This window comes from Oncorhynchus mykiss, chromosome 27 (genome assembly GCF_057628025.1).
Source record: "Oncorhynchus mykiss isolate SJ-2025 chromosome 27, ASM5762802v1, whole genome shotgun sequence".
Taxonomy (NCBI): Eukaryota; Metazoa; Chordata; class Actinopteri; order Salmoniformes; family Salmonidae; genus Oncorhynchus; species Oncorhynchus mykiss.
The window spans coordinates 8561108-8586680 of NC_143048.1; the positions used below are offsets into that span (position 1 = coordinate 8561108).

Here is a 25573-nt window from a genome sequence, read left to right on the forward strand (position 1 = left end):
TAATAAATACAAATACAAGGCGAGAGCACCAGTCTCTGCCACATGGACACATTGATACACTGTGGTCCATTGGCGGCTAAAGAAACGAGGGCATAGAACTCGGAGATAGCCTATAGGCCAATGCAGCAGTAGGCCTATAACTTCCATCGTTGACTAAAAGAAAATACATAGGACAGCCTACAAAATAAAATGAATAGAAAATATCCAGGCTGAAAATGCCGGTTCTTTCAATCACATTCATCTCTCTACTACGCCTTCCTTTGACTTGAGTTATTGCTAGTGACGTATAAAATCATCAACTGGGTCCGGCTACGAACTTGTAACATTGTATCAACAAGCCTATTTCAGGCCATAGCCTATTTCCCGCGCCAGTGAGCTTGGGACAGACAGCAGTTTTTACGAAGTTTCCACTGTATCATCAGATCATGATCATATTTTGCTCTTTCACACGGAGGCTTGGTGATCAACGACAGTCGTGATGGAAAGATGTTTCAAATACTGAGGAAGTATAATTCGCAATGGATGTTAAATAATACATGTAAAAAACGGACTTAGTTTACAACGCATGGGGTGAAGAAAGAATTACTGAGAAGATCAGCTTATTTGTGGTGGAAATGGTGAGTTAAGACAATCAGAATGCAGCAGGCCAGGTAAGTTACTGTAACTGCATTAATAGAAATGATTGTAGTCAAATGACGGGGGATTAACATTACATTTGTTGGCCTACTGGTGACATACAGTCGAGGCCAAAAGTTTTGAGAAGGACACAAATATTAATTTTCACAAAGTTTGCTGCTTCAGTGTCTTTAGATATTTTTGTCAGATGTTACTATGGAATACTGAAGTATAATTACAAGCATTTCATAAGTGTCAAAGGCTTTTACTAACAATTACATGAAGTTGATGCAAAGAGTCAATATTTGCAGTGTTGACCCTTCTTTTTCAAGACCTCTGCAATCCGCCCTGGCAAGCTGTCAATTAACTGCTGTCAATTAACTTCTGGGTCACATCCTGACTGATGGCAGCCCATTCTGTTATAATCAATGCTTGGAGTTTGTCAGAATTTGTGGGTTTTTGTTTGTCCACTCACCTCTTGAGGATTGACCACAAGTGCTCAATGGGATTGTGGTCTGGGGAGTTTCCTGGCCATGGACCCAAAATAACGATGTTTTTTTCCGCAAGCCACTTAGTTATCATTTTTGCCTTATGGCAAGGTGCTCCATCATGCTGGAAAAAAGGCATTGTTCGTCATCAAACTGTTCCTGGATGGTTGGAAGAAGTTGCTCTCGGTGGATGTGTTGGAACCATTCTTTATTCATGTCCGTGTTCTTAGGCAAAATTGTGAGTGAGCCCACTCCCTTGGCTGAGAAGCAACCCCACACATGAATGGTCTCAGGAATGCTTTACTGTTGGCATGACACAGGACTGATGGTAGCGCTCACCTTGTCTTCTCTGGAAAAGTTTTTTTCCGGATGCCCCAAACAATCAGAAAGGGTATTCATCAGAGAAAATGACTTTACCCCAGTCCTCAGCAGTCCTGTGCCTTTTGCAGAATATCAGTCTGCCCCTGATGCTTTTCCTGGAGAGAAGTGGCTTCTTTACTGCCCTTCTTGACACCAGGCCATCCTCCAAAAGTCTTTGCCTCACTGTGCATGCAGATGCACTCACACCTGCCTGCTGCCATTCCTGAGCAAGCTCTGTACTGGTGGTGCCCTGATCCCGCAGCTGAATCAACTTTAGGAGACGGCCCTGGCGCTTGCTGGACTTTCTTGGGCACCCTGAAGCCTTCTCCTTGAAGTTCTTGATGATCCGATAAATGGTCATTTCTTACTGGCAGCAATGTCCTTGCCCGTGAAGCACTTTTTGTGCAACGCAATGATGACGGCACGTGTTTCCTTGGAGGTAACCATGGTTGACAGAGGAGGAACAATGATTCCAAGCACCACCCTCCTTTTGAAGCTTCCAGTCTGTTATTCAAACTCAATCAGCATGACAGAGTGATCTCCAGCCTTGTCCTCATCAACACTCACACCTGTGTTAACGAGAGAATCACTGACATGATGTCAGCTGGTCCTTTTGTGGCAGGGCTGAAATGCAGTGGAAATGTTTTTGGGGGGATTCAGTTCATTTGTGTGGCAAAGAGGAACTTTGCAATTAATTGCAATTCAACTGATCACTCTTCATAACATTCTGGAGTATATGCAAATTGCCATCATACAAACTGAGTCAGCAGACTTTGTGAAAATTATATTTGTGTCATTCTCAAAACTTTTGGCCACAACTGTACAGTATGTCATGGGAAATTGATAAAAAAGAAACAATCAAAGGGCAAACAATTCACACAATGTATCAATGAATGCACAAGAATAGGCAGGAGACAACTGAGCGCATTCTGGAGAGTTGAGTGCATGCATTCTGGAGAGAGACGAGCCATATATTTCCTGCACACCCCTCCCCTTCTTCTGGTTGCAACATTTTAAATTATTCTCAAGACACATTATCTTCACACGTTTTAGGTGCTTTTCACTGACTGCCGCAACTCAATCAGCTAGACCTATTGACACGCCCACTACCCAAATTGCGGGCTTCCCAAATAGTCATAGGCGTACACATTTGTCATTTAAAACAATCCACAGTTATTTTTTATCAAAGAAGCTAATGATCCTCTGTGGCTAAGTCATGCTCTCTGGTGAAGTACTTTGAATGCTTTTATTTAGACAGGAGTAAATATGTAATTTTGCAAAACATAAATGTTATTTTAAGGGAAGCCATTATCCTAACAGTGCTCTGTGCACCCGCCAAACATTCCTTTCCAATTCTCAAGAGGCTGAAACCAGAGATTAGTATATAATGACAAGATGCTCATGTCTCCCCCCTAACCATGGGAGTCGTTGTCCCAAAGGCGGTAAGGCAGGCGACAAGCTTAGGTCTGCATATTATGCGCATAGAAATGCATTGGGCTTACTCTGGACAGCTTTTGGCGAGAGTGAGCCCTCTCGCTTCACCTCTTCCTCTCTGCTGAATCTCCACCGGATAAAGAATTGGAATGAGCGAAGCAGCGCCCCTCTGTCTCACTATATGTAGCCCATGTATCTGATGCTGTCTGGACCAAAACAGTATGGCAGGTCATACTATTTCTGTCCAGACAGCATCAGATACATGGTCTACACATAATGAGACAGAGTGGCAGTGATTTGTTCGCTCGGATGCTTCATCTGAAATTGATGCATTTTTCTCTCAGCGCACGTCTCGGTCAAATAAATGATCGATATTTCAATGTTTTATTTGGATGGGCAAGGAGGATGGGACACGCCCCCTAAGAACCGCCCTTAAACGACGGCCCTGTGTGTGAGTGCCTCAGTGGGATGTGTGTGTGTATTGGTCTGAGTGTGGCAGTTAGTGAGTACAAGCACGTGCGTGATGGCAAGGGTGGGACGGGTGCGTTTGCTCGGCTCTGCACCAGTCTGCCGAGTTTTGTGTTACTGGACAAGCTCCTCCTGCTGCTGCAATCACTCTTCATCGTACCGGGTCTCTGCAGCAGCTAGACCCTCTAATCATACCCTCATATCTCTCTCTCTCTTTCTCTCTCTCTCGTTCTCTCTCTCTCTGTTTGTGTGCTGTAGTGGTGCAGTTAGAGTCCTTCGGATCACTCACTTCCTCCCTCTCCTCTCCTCTCCTCCCTCCCTCCCCTCCCTTCCTCTCTCTGAATCAGGTGTCATCTGGAAGTACCGCATTACAGCACCTGCTTAGAGAGGAGGGAGGGAGGGAGGTAGGGACAAATAGGCTGACATCCCACAATATACATACAAGCATGACGCATCCCCCCCACACACACACATATGTGTGCTCACACATTTACCACACATTGGCAAACATATGCACACCCTGTATGTCACACACACACACACACACACACACACACGCACTCAGCCATGCGCATTATTCTTTACTGATGCTATGTCAATGTCTTCACAGCCTATGCCTATTCCCATTTATCTATATACAGATGTAGGATCTTAATTTGAGCTAGTTTGCTACAGCAGAAAAGTTATCCTGCAGCAACAGAAGAATCAAGGCCAACATTTTAAAGAGGAAATTACAAACTTTTGAAGCCTTTTTAAACCTTGAACACATTACAAGTTTGTATTTCCTGACGTGCAGGAAATTCTCAGCAACAAATAGTGATGAAATTAAGACCCTACATCTGTACTGTATCTAGCGCATCTGTAGGGTGAGTACATTCCCACACTGAGGAGGGGTTTACTTGACAGTATGTCTATCACATCCTTTAATAAACATACACAATCAGCTAATCCCATTCACACTTATTCAGCTGAAATGTCTGAATGACAATCAAAATCTACATCTCCAATGTAATGGGAAGCAATTGGAAGCTACTGTGGCTCCCTGCCAATACTAAGAGACGAACTAACCTAACCTGAGTAGCATCTGGTTCTGCAGGGGGAGTCCAATGAAAGTCCCCTCTATCTTTTGTGCAAGAGGCTTTGGTTGGGAATGTTACATCACGTCAGTAGCGACCACGTATGATGAGTCGACATTTATCACACATGAACATTGAGCTACTTTTTACCCGCTTCTACACTGCTGAAGGTACTGTCATCTCTGGTAATATGCGAAAAATAGTTAAACTCTATCTTGAGTTGTACATGTATGCATGTACATGTTACTGGGAGTTAAGAATATGTCTGATGCTAAGATCATTGTCTCTACATGTACTGAACTATACTAGTACAATATGTGTAGCATTCTGAGAGAGAGATTATGTCATCCTATAAGGCAAGTCTGTAAATGGTTTTAAACACCAACATATGAGCCAATGCTTTTTTTTCTGCACCACTCGATCCGCTATTTCAAGGCAGGAAATACTGCAGTGTACCGCCCTCTCCCTCCCTCCCTCCGTCCTTCTTTACTCTCCCTTACTCTCCTCTCCTCTCCCTCCCTCCCTCAGCACACCCGATATCTCCCTCCTCTCTCTGTCTTTCAGCTTTTTTTTTCTGAGGCTCAAGGTCATTGTAAAAGAGAAGGTAAAGACTAAGGTTGTGGCGGTCACAACATTTTGTCAGCTGGTGATTGTCAAGTAAATAACTCTCGGTCTCAATGTAATTTATAGTCAATTAATATAAACATATTGAGCATTTTTTTAAAACATTTATTTAACTAGGCAAGTCAGTTAATAACAAATTCTTATTTACAACGACGGCCTACCCCGGCCAAACCTGGACAACGCTGGGCCATTCGTGCGCCGCCCTATGGGACTCCAAATCACGACCGGATGTAACACAGCCTGGATCTCCTGGCTTCCACACATAGCCTGCAAGTCAATGACGCAGACCTTTGGAACGTCTATATTTGAACATTTCAAAAGACTCCATGTAATACAGCTTACACCTTCACAGTAAATCCATTATTTATTTTAGACAGGTCGAAATAAGCATAATACGAAGAAAATGTCATCTATTTCAGAAAAAAAGAATAGCATACTCTGCGTTGTCCTTATGTTAGATCCTGATCTGGCTATGCCAAGTGGCTGTGGAGTACACCAGTTAATTTAGCAGACAAGATTTGCATAGAATTCTGTGGCATTATTTTATAGTATGAAGAATACTGTGTTGAGCAGTTCTGTGTTGAGCAGTTAATAAAGAAATAGGTACACCTAGATGCTTCATTTAGAGTAATTAATGTAACTTTAGTTGTTCTACAAACGCTGGGCTATATGTTCTGATTTTTAATACATTGTAATGCGAATCTAATGATGATTTGAAAAAGTAGCTTGAAAGGCATGTACACACTTCAGGCTGTACACACTTCATCAGTCTCTCATTCACAATTTTTGACAATCACTTGACAATGCCTTGAATTTCATGGTGGTATCCTCTTTGTGTGTCTTTAATGCACACTAAAAAAATCCATGCCTTTTGCGGCCAGTGGCCAGTGGCTGTTTTAAGGCAATGTTGTAAAGGTTGTCTTCGTCATCTGACGACGAGTATGAAATATCGGACCAATGCGCAGTGTGGTAAATGTCCATGTTCATATTTATTTAAACTCAGAACACTAAACAAAATAACAAAGAGAATGAAACGAAACGAAACAGTTCTGTAAGGTGACATACACTAAACAGAAAATAATCACCCACAAAACACAGGTGGGAAAAGGCTACCTAAGTATGATTCTCAATCAGAGACAACGATCACCAGCTGCCACTGATTGAGAACGATACCAGGCCGAACACAGAAATACAACAAAGAAAAAAGAACAAAGACTACCCACCCCAACTCACGCCCTGACCAAACTAACACAAAGACAAAATAAAGGAACTACGGTCAGAACGTGACAAATGTGGCTGACGCAACAGATCAGAACGTTTAGCTTAAAATGTTGATTAACTATAAGGCAATTTTTTTCACATTATAAGCGCACAATGCGCACACGGCAGTAGACTATAAGTGCAAAAGTTCCATTAGCGGGAAAACACCATTATCAAAAGTGACTGCAAATGCGATTAGGCATTTAATGCTTTCATTATAAAGGTGCATTTTTATGGTGAAAATGATCCCCAAACTCACACCCTGTTTATGTATGACAGTTAGGCTCTACACCCCTTGTAAAGTGGATTAACGCGCTTAATTTTAAGAAGTTATTTGGCCACTTTACTTGTGATACAAACCTTATCAAAGCATACAGGCCTATGGGCTAGGCTAGATGAGGTGTGCGACTATGATTAGAAAAAATAACACAAAACAGACTTTGTTTCTTGCGATCCACTGGGCATCATTCACAAGTGATAGGCTAATATTGTCACCCATTAGACTATTTTAAATTTTTTTATAATATGTTTATTATTTTCCAATAAAAAATCTAATAAAAAAGACAGCAATACAAACAATGACATTCATTGTACTGTTGAATGGGATGGCCAATTTAGAGGACAAAACAAAACTCAACTCACACATACACAAAATAAAATAAAAATCCTATTAGGTGGTACATGTATAAGAAGACAGCATATAGTCACTACAAGCAGTGTAGTTAAGCCAAAAAATAAATATTGAGTGGAGCACAGCACAGAGTAGCAGCAGATCGTTAACCCAGTTATGAAGCGGGACTAGACCATTTATCCAGTATCGGCGGCCATATTTTGTAAAACATTGGACTTCTATTGGAGGTATTGTATCGAATCTTTTCCATATGTATTACATTCCCCAAATTCCGTAACCACATTCCAAAGGTAGGTACAGTCTCCAATTTCCACAATTACAATATGAGCCTTTTGGCTAATAGAGTACAAAGAGAGAAAGCTTTCCCTTCCTGGTTATTCCCATAGACTGTACCAAACAGAGTGATCAATGGGTCTGGGGCTAGAACTCTATCAAAGGCTCTAGATAAGTAATCAAAAATGAGAGCCCAGTAAGCATGTAACTTAGGAATAAGTAGGTCAATGTCCCCTCATCATGCTTGCACCTCTCATACAGTGGTGAGGTGTCCGGGAATATTTTATGCAGTTTTACTTTTGAGTAATGTAAGCTGTGTATCACCTTAAACTGTACAAGATCGTGTCTGGCATTCACTGAACTGTGGTTTATGTTCCTGAGAGCTTCTACCCAGTCCTCATCTGAGATTTCTGAACCAAGTTCTTGCTCCCAAGCCCTTTTAATGGTGTCTATGGATACCTCTATGTGGGCAGTCTAGAGACTGACCCTTTTGAATAGGGTTTGACAAGCCCCTTCTCCCTCCACTGTGAAAACACCATATCATCCAATGCAGGGTGGAAAGCATCATTCAGGCAAATTGGGCTGTAAACAGTGGGTATGTTAAGAAAATACCTAATCTGTTTCCAGATCCTAAGCGTATGACAAATAACTGGGTTAGAGTCATAAGTGGATTTTTTCACATATGATGGGCTATTAAGAAGTGCAGGGAGTGAGGAACGTTGACAGGAGGCCTGCTCAATCAAAAGCCATGAAGGCATATCCTTCTGTCTCGTCGCAGGTAAACTTTCCCTCCAGAAAGACACAATGTTCAGATTAGCAGCCCAATAATACAGTTTAAAATGAGGAAGGCCAAAGCCCCCCTCTATCTTGCGCTTGCATAACTGCTTCTTTGAAATTCTGGCTGCCTTGTTATCCCATAAAAATGGAGTTACTATTTAATCCAGTTTCTTAAAATAGCTTTGTGGTATGAAATTGGGTAGATATTGGAAGAGGTAAAGAAACCTGGGTAGGACAACCATTTTAATAGTGTTTATACGACCAACCAAGGAGATAGGCAGAGTTTTCCAAAAATCTATATTTTGTTTAAGCTGATATATTTTCATGTCCCAATTCGCTTTCAATAGCTGATCAAGGTCTCTTGTCACTACAATGCCAAGGCTTGTGAACTTGTCCATCACTGTTCTAAACGGGGTAGATTGCAGAAATTGCATATCCACAGGCCGTGATATTGGCATCAACCCACTTTTTTGTCAGTTTATCTTGTAGCCAGAGAAGGAGCCAAATGTGTTTATCAAGTTAAGTAAGGGTGGAATAGAAGTTTTAGGCTTGGACAAAAACAAAAGAACATTGTCTGCATATAGGGAAATTTTGTGCTGTGTGTCCTTTATTTTAACAGAAGCTATATCGGCACATGCCCGAATGCGAGTAGCAAGGGGTTCCATGGCTATAGGGAAGAGAGCAGGCGAAATAGGGCACCCCTGTCGGCACCCCTTGAACAAGCGGAATGACTGCGACGTTTCTTGATTGGTTACCACGGGCGCCATTGGGTTTGCATAAATAATTCTTATCCAATTAATAAATTCCTTTCCAAACCCGAAGTGCTCCAGAACCGACATCATATACTTCCACTCAATCCGGTCAAACGCCTTCTCTGCATCAAGAGCTATTACCACTGCCTCAACCTTATGATCGTGATACATTACGTTGAACAGGCGTCTCAAATTGTAGTATATATTTTGGCCCGGGATAAAACCTGTCTGGTCAGGGTGTATGATGTCGGAAATACAGTATATGTTTTCAATCGGTTTGCCAATATCTTTGTCAACACCTTGTTTTCTATGGGGAGTAACGACACGGGGCGATAAGACGACATCTCCATGGAATCTCTATCTTTTTTTCAAGATCAGTGCTATTGTAGCCTCATACAGTGTTTGCTGGAGTTTGGCATTTTCTTTGGATTGTTTAAACATTCGCAACATAAGTGGAGATAGACTGGCGCAGTACTTCTTATAGAATTCTATTACATATCCATCGGGCCCAGGGGCCTTGCTGTTTGGAAATTGTGCTATGGCTGTGTTAATTTCTTCTAAAGTTATCCCTGCATCGAGTGCAGCAGCTGCCCCCCTGTCCCATTAGACTATTCTTGATTTAATCTTGTCTTTACATATACTACATAATGTATATGTGAAATTTGTTTTGATTTAGAATGGACCATTATCTTGCACCTGTCTCGAAACAGGGCCAGGGGGAAAAATACATGTAATCTATTCACTTCAATAGCGAATAGAAGACGCTTTTTCCGTGGTTCATTTTCATGCCAGGTAGGCTGAATACTAGATGCCGAGCAATTGCCATACCAGGCGGTGATGCAACCATGCTCTCAATGGTGCAGCTGTAGAAATTTTGAGGATCTGGAGACCAATGCCAGATCTTTTCAATCTCCTGTGAGGGAAAAGGTTTTGTCGTGCCCTCTTCACAACTGTCTTGGTGTGTTTGGACCATGATAGTTCGTTGGTGATGTGGACACCAAGGAACTTGAAACTCTCGACCCGCTCCACAACAGCCCCGTTGATGTTAATAGGGGCCTGTTCCGCCATCCTTTTCCTGTAGACCACGATCAGCTCCTTTGTCTTGCTCACATTGAGGGAGAGGTTGTTGTCCTGGCACCACACTGGAAGTTCTCTGACCTCCTACCTATAGCCTCTCTCATGTTGTGTCATCAGCAAACTTAATGATGGTGCTGGAGTAATGCTTGGCGACACAGTTGTGGGTGAACATGGAGCACAGGAGGGGATTAAGTACACACCCCTGAGGGGCCCAGTGTTGAGGATCAGCATGACAGACGTGTTGTTGCCTACCCTTACCTCCTGGGGGTGGCCGTCAGGAAGTCCATGATCCAGTTGCAGAGGGAGGTGTCTAGTCCCAGGGTCCTTAGCTTAGTGATAAGCTCTGTGTGCACTATGGTGTTGAACTCTAAGCTGTAGTCAATGAACAGCATTCTCAGATAGGCGTTCCTTTTGTCCAGGTGGAAAAGGGGGTTGTGGAGTGCGATTGAGATTGCATCATCTGTGGATCTGTTGGGGCGGTATGCGAATTGGAGTGGGTCTAGGGTATCCGGGAGGATGCTGTTGATGTGAGCCATAAACAGCCTGTCAAAGCACTTCATGGCTACCGACATGAGTGCCACAGGGCGGTAATCATTTAGGCAGGTTACCTTTGCTTCCTTGGGCGCAGGGACTATGGTGGTCTGCTTGAAACATGTAGGCATTACAGACTCAGGGAGAGGTTAAAAATGTCAGTGAAGACACTTGCCAGTTGGTCTGCGCATACTTTGAGTACACGTCCCGGTAATTCATCTGGCCCCGCGGATTGAATGTTAATGTGAATGTTGACCTGTTTAAAGGTCTTGCTCAAAGATCTTGCTCACATTGGCTTCCCGAGAGCGTTGTCACACTGTCATCCAGAACAGCTGGTGCTCTCGTGCATGCCTCAGTGTTGCTTGCCTCGAAGCGAGCATTAAAGGCATTTAGCTCATCTGGTAGGCTCGCGTCACTGGGCAGCTCGCGTCTGGGTTTCCCTTTGTAGTCCGTAATAGTTTTCAAGCCCTCCACGTCCGACGAGCGTAAGAGCCGGTGTAGTAGGATTCAATCTTAATCCTGTATTGACGCTTTGCTTGTTTGATGGTTCATCTGAGCGCATAGCGGGATTTCTTATAAGAGTCCGGATTAGTGTCCCGCTCCTTGAATGCAGCAGCTCTAGCCTTTAGCTCGATGAGGATGTTGCCTGTAATCTATGGCTTCTGGTTGGGATATGTACGTACGGTCACTGTGGGGACAACGTCGTCAATGCACTTATTGATGAAGCTGATGACTGAGGTGGTATACTCCTCAATGCCATTGGATTCATCCTGGAAAATATTCCAGTCTGTGGCAAAACAGTCCTGTAGAGCAGCATCCGTGTCGTCTGACCACTTCTGTATTGAGCAAGTCACTGGTTCTTCCTGCTTTAGTTTTTGCTTGTAAACAGGAATTAGGAGAATAGAATTATGGTCAGATTTGCCAAATGGAGGGTAAGAGAGATTTGTATACATCTCTGTATGTGGAGTAACGGTGGTGTAGAGTTTTTTCCCTCTGGTTGCACATGTGACATACTGGTAAAAATGTGGTAAAACTGATTTAAGTTTACGAGCATTAAAGTCCCCGGCCACTAGGAGCACCGATTCTGGATGAGCATTTTGTTGTTTGCTTATGGCCCTATAGAGTTGGTTGAGTGCGGTCTTAGTGCCGGTATCGGTCTGTGGTGGTAAATAGACGGCTTGGAATAATATAGATGAGATCTCTCTTGGTAAATGTGTGGTCTATAGCTTATCATAAGGTACTCTACCTCAGGCGAGCAATACCTAGATACTTCTTTAATATTAGACATCGCGATCCAGCTGTTTTTTTACAAAAAGACACACACCCCCACCCCTCATCTTACCAGACGTAGCATCTCTGTTCTACCAGTGCATGGACAATCCCGCCAGCTTTATATCTGTGTCGTCGTTCGGCCACGACTCGGTGACACATAAGATATTACAGTTCTTAATGTCCAGTTGCTATGGAGTAGAATGTCCCGTTGTTAGGGGATACATAGAACCAAAAAAGGTTCTACCTGGAACCAAAATGGTATTACTTAGAACCAAAAAGGGTTATTAAAAGGGTTCTCCTATGTGGACAGCCGAATAACTCTTTTAGGTTCTAGATAGCAAATTTTTTTCTAAGAGTGTAGATACAATACTCAGTAGTGGGCCGTCAGGGCCAGGAAGGCTTTCTCTGCTGGCCTAAACATCATCAGAATATAATTTTTTTTAAAATATATTTTCCCACAAATATGTATTAAATTATTCCCCAGAGTAAGAGTTATACTCTTAATTTCATAGCTTTCCTCTTGGTTGCAATGCTTCCAGCCCCAGGTTGAGATTTGGAGGGCTGGTCTTTATGTTAGATCTTTTATCCAATCATATTCAGCCATCATGTGTTGCCAGATGTCTAAAATCTGCCCTCAGGCCTTCAGAATCAACAGTGCGGGCGCTTGTAGCTTAAAGTGAATGGAAATGAAAATTTAGCATCCACCAATCAGCTTTAGAGTTGGCTATTGTACGCCTGCTGGCTGGCTCCAGTGTTACACAGGAGCCAGCTAGCAGGCGTAGTGCGTGCACGTCTTTTGATTGGATTACCAATATTGAGAGGCAAGTCCTATGGGCAGGTCTATGCAGAACCTCAGAACTAGGAAACTGAATTTGATAAACAAATGAATTTGCGTACTACTAAGCTGTTTTTTCAACCCACAATGGCGGAAGGAGGAGAACATATCGATTTGGTCGAGGATATAATTATAACGCCATTCTCAAGACGAACTTTTCAAGAAAAGTTAGACATTGTAAGGAGAGGTCGCCCGACGCCGACGCTACAAAGCCTGTCACAGGCGGGAAAGGGTTTCGTTCACCACTTTCAAAGTTCCAACTACGAGCGCTATCAATGGCTCACAGGCTCCGAGAAGCACTGCAAACTGTACTGCTGGGAATGCCTATTATTTGCAAGTGATCGATTTGGTGTTTGGAGCCAGACTGGCTTTGCAAACTTGAGTTGTCTAACCAAGGCAGCAACGAGACACCAAAGTACGGCTGGGCACTTACAAGCAATGGTGCTTTTGAAAACTTTTGGGGACACCCGAGTGGATCTACAGCTCAACGAACAAGCGCGCAGGGCAACGGAGCTGCACAATGTAAAGGTATTGTACTCTTCCCCTGCAATTCTCTGAATAGAAATGTCAATTTCAAGGTGACGCAACGCCTGGTTATACTGCGTTTCTGTCTAAATATATAGTGTCTAGAGCCATGGCATCATAATGATGGTAATAAGAGGTGGATTAATTCGGGTGGGACTGTGTAGGACCTCACTGAAGGCCCAGGCCCCAGGCCCACGGCACGCCACTGATAATACTGTACTACAGTACTACACATATCATTTCAGACTCAGCCAAAACACTAATAGCATGGAAGAGACTGCAAGCTTTTATTGAGTTTCTACCATTCCTCCTTTACTAATCTCGGAGTGTTTTGTGGGGAGAGTGGGGTTGTAGTTTCCTGTGGTTTCTTAACCAACAGGACATTGTCAGCAGAATGTTTGTGCAGTGTGTATACAAAGACCAGACTTAATGGTTCAATAAGTGTTTGTGCATGCGTGTGTGTGCTTGTACGAGTATAATTGTGTGCAAAGGACTTTAAGGTGGTAGATCAGTATTGGGAAAGCTCACTAACTAAAAAACAACAGCAATCCACTGAGACTGTGGTTGTGGCTTGGTACCCTTTCATCTGGTTCAAGACTAGTTTGGACCAGAGACATGTATTTTAAGAGTTGGGCCAACTTTTAGAATTTGGAATAATTGTTCTAATTCTACACATTCAGTTACATACAGTTGGAAGTTTACATACACTTGGGATGGAGTTATTAAAACTAATTTTTAAATTTTTAAATTTTTCAACCATTTTTCTTGTTAACAAACTGTAGTTTTGGTAAGTCGGTTAGGACATCTACTTTGTGTCATTTTTCCAACAATTGTTTACAGACAGATTATTTCACTTATCACAATATCACAATTCCAGTGGGTCAGAAGTTTACATACACTAAGTTGACTGTGCCTTTAAACAGCTTGGAAAATTCCAGAAAATGATCTCATGGCTTTAGAAGCTTCTGATAGGCTAATTTACATAATTTGAGTCAATTGGAGGTATACATGTGTATGTATTTCAAGGCCTACCTTCCTACTCAGTGCCTCTTTGCATGACATCGTGGGAAAATCAAAATAAATCAGTCAAGACCTCCACAAGTCTGGTTCATCCTTGGGAGCAATTTCCAAACGCCTGAAGGTACCATGTTCATCTGTACAAACAATAGTACACAAGTATAAACACCATGGGACAACGCAGCCGTCAAACCGCCCAGGAAGGAGATGCATTCTGTCTCCTAGAGATGAACGTACTTTGATGCAAAAAGTGCAAATCAATCCCAGAACAGCAAAGGACCTTGTGAAAATGCTGGAGGAAACAGGTACAAAAGTATCTATATCCACAGTAAAACGAGTCCTATATCAACATAACCTGAAATGCTACACTGCTCCAAAACCGCCATAAAAAAAGCAAGACTACGGTTTGCAACTGCACATGGGGACAAATATCATACTTTTTGGAGAAATGTCCTCTGGTCTGATGAAACAAAAATATAACAATTTGGCCATAATGACCATCGTTATGTTTGGAGGAAAAAGGGGGAGGCTTGCAAGCAGAAGAACACCATCCCAACCGTGAAGTACGGGGGTGGCAGCATCATGTTGTAAGGGTGCTTTTCTGCAGGAGGGTCTTGTGCACTTCACAAAATAGATGGCATCATGATAAAGGAAAATGTTGTGGATATATTGAAGCAACATCTCAAGACATCAGTCAGGAAGTTGAAGCTTGGTCGCAAATGGGTCTTCCAAATGGACAATGACCCCAAGCATACTTCCAAAGTTGTGGCAAAATGGCTTAAGGACAAGAAAGTCAAGGTATTGGAGTGGCCATCACAAAGCCCTGACTTCAATCCTATAGAAAATTTGTGGGCAGAACTGAAAAAGAGTGTGCGAGCAAGGAGGCCTACAAACCTGATTCAGTTACACCAGCTCTGTCAGGAGGAAGGGGCCAAAATTCTTATTGTGGAAGCTTGTGGAAGGCTACCCGAAACGTTTGACCCAAGTTAAACCATTTAAAGGCAATGCTACCAAATATTAATTGAGTGAATGTGAACTTCTGACCCACTGGGAATGTGATGAAAGAAATAAAAGCTGAAATAAATAATTCTCTCAACTATTATTCTCACATTTCACATTCTTAAAATAAAGTGGTGATCCTACCTAACCTAAGACAGGGAATTTTTACTAGGATTAAATGTCAGGATTTGTGAAAAACGGAGTTTAAATGTATTTGGCTAAGGTGTCTGTAAAATTCTGACTTCAACTGTAGCCTTATTTCAATATTTGACCATGTAAGGTAATGGGGCGTTAGGGCTAACATGGCTGACGTATCATTTTTAAGTGTCATGTAAATTAATCATAATGCAGAAAACTCAATGGCACAAGTCTCTAGACACATGGCTCTGGTTTGGGCCAGAAGCTGTTGTCTCTTTCTGTTGTCTCTTTCTCTACCAGTGGCATAGATGTCATCTCACCCCCATGTCGATTCCATTTCTCATCCTGTAGTTGGGTGATTGCAGCCCAGGACGGTTCATACCCGGGTTGCCTGCTGACGGGGCAGGTGTTGACTGGCTGATGGATAGGCTGACCCAGGTGGTTGATGGACAGACCTTCTCATAGACCTTGACCGCCTGTAACCTCTGGGCCCATTCAGACAGTGATCCATAGCCTTGAATAAAGGTGATTGCCAATGTCCATGGTCCTGTGTGTGTTCAGTGTGAGTGTGTGTGTGCGTGTTTGTTTTGCTGTGGGCAGTGGCTCAGCATACTTAATGACTAGTGGGTTCAATAGGGGAAGGATAATGTAGTATAATACCTTACTGAGGGACCTTAATATGGGTGGTCATAATGTTATTACGTTTGGCTATATGGAGGTAACAGTGTTCAAGACTGGTCAAATATACTGGATCTCTGTCTGATGACTGAGATATGTGCCTTTGATATGACACAGGGCACATGATTCGGTGAACCTGCTGACAGGCAAGGTCATTATGCAGGCTATGGGACTACAGGCTACACACAGTAGCATCTACCTCACAGCTCAATCTAAACATGTACCCTACAGTGTCCCTTCCACGAGGAAGCAGCTACTCCTCCTCTCTACTTCCTCACATTCAAAAGGAGCAGCCTGGTTACACCATCCGGAGAATGGGAATTGATGATCTATCCCATGAAATCAATGCTGCCAGCTCTGAGCTTAACTGCTGCATAGCCACAGTAGTCTACAGACTGCAGTGCGGGCTATACAGTGGCAGTGGATGTGGATTAGCCTGCCCCCTTGTGGATAAAAAAAAGTATACTCAAAGATCCCGATACCAAATCACAAATACTGTTGGTTGTTCGTCAGCACCCGGTGGTCATCGAGTGTAGCCTAGACCTCTATATCAATACTAGTCCTCTATATCGTCCATACTGATGTTAAATAGCATTTTTGAGCTCCTAAACGTCTACTATTACCAACTGCTCCTTGAAATAGTATGAGAGGATGCATGTGAGCTTGTCAGCATTGCCCATTAGACATAATCGCTGCTGGTCTAAAAAGTAGACCGTCTGCGTGGCACTGTCTCCCCCTAGTGTAAACGTCTAGGAGGTGCAGCATCATAACAATACATGATTGTTCTAAAATGGTGAAGGTTTCAGAGGCTGGTGTGGTATTAGTCATCTCTTCTGCTGCAGACTGCACGGTGACCAGACAGTGTGAACTAGACTAGAGACACTGCATGGCAATTATATGTTTTCCAATATATATTTTCTACATTTTTAACCAACCTTTTATTGTAATATCCTACAACATTACGATAACACAGATATGAACAGACATATGTGGAAAATACAGGTTTAAGCTACTGTATAGGCTTAATGGTGTCATGGCATCAAAATCACAGATCGGGAAATTCATCTCATGAGCTGTCATTACGCACCAGTAGCCTGTTGCCAAGCAGGCCTTTGCTTAGCACAAAACAGCGCTCTCACTATCCATCTTTATCTGACTGTTCTTTGGGATACGAATAATAAAGTGTTGGCTATGTGAATAAACGGGAAATATAACCTACACTAGTGAGGAAATGTGAATTGATAAGTGTATCCACCCAGATGCGCTAAACTCAGTATAGTTTGGCTTCGTCATAGCTAGCCGACCGAGGCAAAGCAAGCTGCCAGTCACGCTTCGACCCGCTATTGTGAGAAAGCAAACACTATGACGATTTCTTTATTTGTAATTGAGGAGAAACGAGCATTTATTTCAGATTCAAGGCCTGTTTACAAATAGCCTGTACGCAAGGCGATGTTGCTAGCGATGCGTCTCTAGTGCAGAGATGATGGAGATACGCGGTGTCCGTGCGTCAGCGTCCATCCACTCCACTCCGCACCTGCATCAGTAGAGAGAGCATCACTGGACCTGCCTGAGCCCTGATACTTAAACGACTGTTCCATATTCTGAATAAGCTATAGGTAGAGAGCGGGCCAATAATACATCCCCACGTTGTTTCGGTTTAGATCAGGCGTTGGGACGCTGGAATTATGTTTTTTTGTGATTCACGGCACTTTATCTCTGGATTTAAAACAACCGCACATCGTTTAGCCAACTGTTTTGGATCCTTGACTGAGTCTGTTGACATAGCCTAAAGTGTTAGGCTTAGAGGTGATGAAGTTGGCAATTTACAGTGATGGCAAGCGGCGATTTTCGTGGGCCACCAGTCTATTAACTAGGTAGCCTACAATAATCATACAGCATTTCAGGAATATCTTAATTTTGCTCATTTACAAACACACACACACACACACACACACACACACACACACACACACACACAACGCGCGAGGAAACGGTGCACATTTGATCCAAGATAGTAAAATCTCTGTCGTCTCGCGTCTCTGTCACTCATCTTTCAAAATTACGATCCGCTGTTACATGAGACGTTTCCGTTATAGCCTACTTACCCATACTATAAACCACCAATCCCACGATGCTCAAGTTGATAGCTGGCATCCACGTCTTATTTCGCTTTTGTAATGTAAAATGCATTGTATCTCCTTGTAGTAAAACGTCACGCTATATGATTAAAATACAAATATCGTCAAATCTTCTGTTGTACTTAAAAAAAAGCTTAAAATATGTGTTCTTTTTTCAGTGCTATGATATGGCTGGCAGTGACTGTAGCTGTAGAAATAGTTGATTATATGGTTGTGGGTGTCTCTCCAAAGAAGGCGGGGAGGTTGGAAATGGAATAAAAGCCTCCACTCTTAGCTCCCTCCCTCTCTATCCCTCCATTTACCCCTTTCATATCTTATATTTTAATGTACAATTATTAAATTACATTTACCCACAACGATCTGCAGTTTCAACTTAACAATCATGGAAAAGCACTTGCATTTCATAATTCACGGATGCCCTTAGATAAACGAATGAGATTTAATCATATAATAGTGTATTGTGTTGTTTGTTTGATCAGGCTCAAAATAGAATCACATCACATGTGTTGACTATCATTTTCCCATGCAGTAGACTATGTGCGTGTATTGTGCTGTCAGTATAGGTGATAAATATACATGTGGAATATAAATAGGCTATAGACTAGCTAACGGAATCAATTATATTGATATCTTTTTATCTCTGTGTGTCCTAGACCAGGGATTTTCCAACCTTTCCTTGGGGGACGTAAAACCGTTCCATGTATTTGACCTATTCCACAATTATTAACACACCTGATTCAACTTGTCAACTAATCATCAAGCACTTAAATAGGTCAATCAGGTCAGCATAATTGTGAAATGTCTGGGGGCCCAGAGGTTTGAAAAACTGTCTGTCTGTCTGTCTGTCTGTCTGTCTGTCTGTCTGTCTGTCTGTCTGTCTGTCTGTCTGTCTGTCTGTCTGTCTGTCTGTCTGTCTGTCTGTCTACAGGTGCAGTGATCTGTGAGCTGCTCTGACAGCTGGTTCTTAAAGCTAGTGAGGGAGATGGGAATCTCCCATTGAGTAAAGGACAGGAATATTTTCATGACATCATCCTGAGAGGAATGAATAAAAAACATTGTTTGATTGCGGTCATGGAAATAGAATTCTGAATTGTATATTTGCACTGTTTTTGACAAGTGTGTCTCAAATGAGGGTGCAGGACAGTCGGGCACAAATTGAGCTTTGAATGGCAAGTCGAATGTTGTTCCCCCCTTATTTTAAACCAAAGTTACGGCCCTGCTTTGTATGTGTGTGTGTATTTGTTTATAGAGTTTCCACTTAACGAAATACCCTGGGCATTTTCATGAGTAAAGGATGTTAGTTGTCAATAATTGAAGTCCTGATTAATTACTGAGCAGTTGGACTGCCGTACACATAAACAATAACCTATAACACCGACAGAAACGGTCTGGGATTGAATCTGTAGCGCGTTGACCGACAAATGCATTGCTCTTGTTTAGGTGATGTCAGAGGTGCCTTTTAATCTCTGAAAGTCAAAGCCCTTTGGCGTTTACTACTATAGCCCATAGAAACGCATTGAATGACACATTTATAAAAAGACAGTAAACATTTTTTATCATAAGGTATAAGGTTTTGAGGAGTTTGTCCTATATCTAGGAGATTTAAGCTCAGGAAATATTTTTGGACACATATTTAACACTTTCTTTTTTTTGTTGGCACAGAACTACCTCCATACTTCCATGGAGGTATGGGTCACTTTCAGGCAAGTCCCGTGACACTTGTGGGGGTCATGGAGCAAAATAGAGAACACCACCGTGTTCACGAATGATAGCCCCATCTTTCCATAGTGTGGTATTAGTCAGTAGGCCAAACCGTTCGGACTCTACAGACATTTTCATGAGAAGACCGATTTTTTTTTGGGATGTCTCCCGGTCTGACAAACGGCGCTGTAGCTCTGCCACTTTCCGCCGCAGATGCGGAAGGTCAAAGTAGGTGGACGTGCCGGATTGAGACGCAGCCCACGCATAAAACTGCTACGTCTATCTTCAACAGACACATTTTATGGATTTTTTGTTTGTTTGTTGTTGTTTTAATTCGATTGACGCACGGTTGGTAATTGACACTTGAGCTGACATTCACAGCGTTTACCATCTCCACGAACATTGGGGAAATTCCCTTTTAAAAGGCATTGTTGGAAGTTCAGTGTCCAGCGGTAGAATGCACTTTCGCAGTGGTAGAACACGATTTGAATGGATATTGGCCATCTTCTAACATAGCCTGTGGACAACAGGCCTCCTGGCTTTTTAGACTGAAATGAATGGGATTATAAAAGGTATCAGAAAAGCTGATATGAGCTGAGATGATCTTGAAGGTAATGTAATTCTGAACATTTTAAAAGTGATATCTCTGCAAAGGGTCATAGACTTAACAGAGAAATCCAAAGACAAAGGATGAAGATGTTTAATGAGCACTGTCTCTCAGTTTCCGGGGAGGAGGAGTTTGGGAAGTCTGTGAAAAGAGAATACGAAGAACGAAGCAGTCGTGGTGGCCAAACAAACAAAAAATTCAACCTGCTCGCAGCAAGACCCGACCCCTCCCTTTCTGTTCATCAATAGCAAGTGCAGGAATAAAGAGGTACCTAGGAAGAAAACAAGGGAGGAAGGGGGCTCTAATATGGATGTTAAGGGGTGGGGTGATGGCGGGGATGGGGGGAAGAGATAGATAACAGGGAAAGAGTGGGATGTACTGTGAGCTCCAGATGAACGGATGGGGATGAAAAGATCAATACCGACAAAAGAGAGATTTCGGTATCAAAGCCCTCGCTGGTCAGTCAAGCACAATGGAGCTACACACGAATAGCTAATGCAGAGGAACATAGTGGGAAATGCTAAAGATAAGAGGATGAAATAAATAAAGTGTGAACAGCAGCATAACCCACAGAGTACTCGGGGATGCAACTCCAGTGGAGATCATGAGTGTAAAGGACTCCACGGCTCTAGTTTGGCCTTTCCAACATATTGCTGTGTGTGTGTGTGTGTGTGTGTGGTGTTTGTGTGTGCCCCCTGGGAGAAGGCATCATTTGACAGCAGGCAGTGCCATTTGGCATAAACCTTCACATAGATGAGAACGCAATCATTCTGGGGGATTCAGGGGATGAGTTGAGAGGCTTTAGAGCAGAAACAAATAAATAGACAAGGATGTTCACACGTCACACTGGAAAAGGGCAGAGAGATAGAGAGACAAAACAAGAGAGGGAATGGTGAGCATTAGATAAACAGTGGAGGAGATTGATGGGAAGATTAAGCAATATAATACATTTTTGTATAAGTTATCACGGTGTGATGATATACATTCCAAAGTTGTCTTTTTAAAGTCTGCTGTCAATGGTCATCGATGACATTGATCTGTATTGAAACTGAGCTGCCCAATAATGTTGAGCAATAAGCATTCAGCCACACCTCTGAGAGAGGAGCACTCTGGGATTAAGGGATAAGGACACATTGTGTAACGGTCAAGTCATTCCAGACGGGACATGACCTATTTCTAAAGGCTACATCAAATGTTGCTCCCCAATCAGATAAAAAAGCAAATCAGCTTACCAATAACAGAGCTAGTATGCTTGTTGAATAATCAAACAAAAACAATCTAGCATCTCAACAGAAGTGTCTACCTATTTCCCTAACTGTCATGTGCAAGACAGGCAAGACCGTTTTGAAGAACAGTTTTAGCCAGTTTTAGCAAAATAATTGTTTATTTATTTTCAACTAAAATACTTCACACCAAGACAACAACAAAAACAAATCACATCCTTGCCAAAGTACCTAAAGGCCACATGAAATGGATTGTCCTGTGCATGGTCTGTGAATGTTCTGTACATATCCTGTGGAATGTCCACAGGATAATTGCTACAGAGAGAGCCAGCTGGTGGATGAAACCATGTGCAAGATAATCCCTCTACCCACTTCCTGTTTTTTTTAAAAACCCTACCTGTCAAACATAATAACTGTCCATCTCTGTTAGGGTTACACTGAAGAGCTAAGAGGACTCCTCGGCACCCAGGGGACCATTAGCAAGAGGGATGGATCTTCTAAGTAATACTAATACATTATATTTATATAGCTAAATTATAGGAATCTTAATCAATTACCACTCTGATTATAGTGTGAGACATGAATGTGGATATAAGTGGTTCTGGATTCTCTTCCAAAATAACAGACTTTCACCCCTTCTGAAATGACTCAAACACAGTGGTTCTTCGGGCAATGTCACAAAGGAACAAAGGGAGATTTGGTCATTCTCTCCATTTGAAAAAGCCAAGCTATTAGCCTCAACACAGCAGTTCCCTGTGTCTGAGTCTTTAGGGAGGGTTGGGTAGGTTCTTGACTCTATCCCAGTGGAAATACTTGCATTGTTTAAAGGACAAAAAACACCACTGTTATTATCTCATCTGGGAGAGTCTTTCTGCTGGGGTGAGTCTTGGGCTGGGAAGGAACACCTGGAGGCCCAGCGGGAGTGCCGTGCTAGATGCAGGGAGGAGAGAGATATGTAGGAGATTACTCTGATACATCACAAACACGCATACATGCACATGAGCTCACGCACATACAGGCACACACACACACATTCAGTCAAGTGGCCAAACAAAAAACCTGTGTATTATCAAGGACTGTATTGAGTGTAAGAAATGGCTGTATGATCATCTCAAAATAGAGGAATTAAAGCCTCTGTTCTGTACACAGTGTGCTCACCATGGTAACGTGGATGCCCTCTCCTCTAGATGGTGTGGGAGGGGGCGGGGCCCTGAGCCTCTGGAGTGTGACATAGCAGTTTGTGTCCTGTGTTGTGTTCGAGCGAGCAGGTACAGTCTGTCTCCGGATGGGTTACATCAGGTTAATGGGAATCTGCTGGGAAACTCCTGTGCCGCCCTGGGATCTCAAGGTGTAAAGGCGAAAGATAATCTGTCAATCTGACTTGAATAGCACAACTCCTTTACCCGCGTATACACGTTGATTATTATTATTCGTTTTTTACATATATTTGTATTTAATGCTTAGTCAAACTGTTATCTTTATAAAATAAAGTATATACCTGATCTCTTCACCACTCTGAGCTGTGTGTGACTCTCATGGATGTCTGGATTGCCAGGTGGAGGACATAGGAGACACAGGTAGGTGCCACTACGTTGGACTGTCACCGACAGCAGCAGGAGCGAGAAGTCACCTTCAGAGATGTTTCCGAACCAGAAACACTCTTGGTTCAACGGTGACAATTCAGTCTTGGTAGTGGTATATGATATGGTGACGGTTTTATCCATTAAGCTCTTTTCTTGTGCATTTTGTCATTATCTAATCATGGCATGTGGTTGTTCAATGACAGACATGTATTTGTTTCAAGTCTGTCACTGGTTTCATTTCAGAGAGACAAATAATCATGGTTTTAATAGCAAAATGCTATATACCCGCCTCACTCTCAGAGACCAGTCCGAATATAACAAACAACTACATTTTTAATACAGAATAGTACAAATGATACATTTGAGACATCAATATTTAAAAAGTGTTATTAAAGATATTCAATGCAGATGCGATCTGTACTGTATGTAAACCATTTAGATTTGACAAATTAGCAGACAATCTTATTCAGAGCAACTTACAGTTAGTGCATTCATCTTATCTTAAGATAGCTAGGTGAGACAACCACATATCACAGTAAAATATATAGGAATCGAACCTTGCATTCCAGCAAAACAATGGACATATGGCATTTTTACACACACACACACACACACACACACACACACACACACACACACACAAAACATTTTTTATAAAAAAACTGAGAACAGTATTAAAACATGTAAACATAGGCAATAATTTCTGATGAAAAAAAACAAATGTGAAAAAGTTGTGGGTATAGCGTTTTAAAAATACACTCTTCATTTAGACTTGTACCGCAGTAGAATGCAACTAGCATATAATTGCAAACATACAGTGCTTTTGGGAAGTATTCAGACCCCTTGACTTTTTCCACATTTTGTTACGTTACAGCCTTGTTCTAAAATGTATTAAATAAATAACAAATCCTCAGCAATCTACACACAATACCCCATAATGACAAAGAAAAAACAGGTTTTTAGAAATGTTTGCACATTTAGAAAAATAATTTTAAAAAAAAAACGTATTTACATAAGTACAGTATTCAGCCCCTTTGCTACCTGACTCGAAATAAGGCTCAGGTGCATCCTGTTTCCATTCGTTATCCTTGAGATGTTTCTACAACTTGATTGGAGTCCACCTGTGGTAAATTCAATTGATTGGACATTATTTGAAAAAGGCACATACTGGTCTATACAAGGTCCCACAGTTGACAGAGCATGTCAGAGCGAAAACCAAACCATTTCTGCAGCACCAATCAGGCCATTATGGTAGAGTGGCCAGACGGAAGCCACTCTTCAGTAAAAGGCACATGACAGCTAGTTTGGAGTTTAACAAAAGGCACCTAAAGACTCTCAGAACATTCTCTGGTCTGATGAAACCAAGATTGAACTCTTTGGCCTGAATGCCAAGCGTAATTTCTGGAGGAAACCTGGCACCATCCCTACGGTGAAGAATGGTGGTGGAACCATCATGCTGTAGGGATATTTTTCAGCGGCAGGGACTGGGAGACTAGTCAGGATCGAGACAAAGATGAACAGAGCAAAGTACAGAGATCCTTGATGAAAACCTGCTCCAGAGTGCTCAGGACCTCAGACTGGGGTGAAGGTTTACCTTCCAGCAGGACATGGTTCCCCTCCCCTCACATCCCCCTCTCCCCACATCCCCCTCTCCTCATATCCCCCTCTCCTCATATCCCCCTCCTAAGCAAACAGTCAAGACAACGCAGGAGTGGTTCGGGACAAGTCTCTGTATGTCCTTGAGTGGCCCAGCCAGAGCCCGGACTTGAACCTGATCGAACATCTCTGAATATACAGCTGTGGAGCAACACTCCCCATCCAACCTGGCAGATTTTGAGAGGATCCGCAGAGAAGAATACAGGTGCGCCAAGCATGGAGCGTCATACCCAAGAGGACTCGAGGCTGTAATCACCGCCAAAGGTGCTAAAACAAAGTACCGTTTAAAGGGTCTAAATACTTATGTAAATGTGATATTTCCATTTTTGTATGTTTTATCAATTAGCGAAAAAACATTTACAAACCTGGGTTTTTCTTTGTCATTATGGGGTATAGTGTGTGATTCAACATGTCAATTGCACCAGTCTGCCAGCCATATAAGTATGTCTCCTTCACAGATAGAACAGCCATGTTGCCAATGTGCAAACCATTATATTTCCATGTTCTTGGGTGACCAACAGTTTCAACAATGTTCCTTACTTACATTTGAACATGACCATTATCTTACCTATTCTTGACTCTGCGATGCATTACATATTGATTTATCTGGTTTGGCTCATGACGATGAAAGGCCTGGTCTCTATGGTCAATGTGCCTCTTCACTTTGTCACTGTGGAAAGGCTTACAGCTACAAGTTACAGCAACATACTGGTGGTTCCCCTTCACTAAACAGTGCTTATGTGTGTGTGGATTGGAAGGGGGTGGGGGGGGTTGGCACATCTATCCGTGGTCAACAGAGCTCTTTCATTTTGGAGAGAAGGAAAAACACACCCCT

General features: G+C 42.4%; 1 protein-coding gene across 2 annotated transcripts in view; it reads right to left on the reverse strand.

Annotated features, from left to right (window-relative positions):
- scn2b (sodium channel, voltage-gated, type II, beta) overlaps positions 1-18197 on the reverse strand; it is a 30603-nt gene extending 12406 nt beyond the window's left edge. The window contains exon 1 of one of the 2 annotated variants that reach the window (XR_002471125.3): positions 17936-18197. Coding sequence is in view for 1 of the 2 variants with exons in the window: in XM_021587450.3 (XP_021443125.1) it covers positions 17936-18020 (85 nt within the window). In the remaining variant the exon portion in view is untranslated. The remainder of the gene's footprint in view (positions 1-17935) is intronic. The other variant, XM_021587450.3, reaches the window with a different exon arrangement.
- Positions 18198-25573: the final 7376 nt, after the last annotated feature.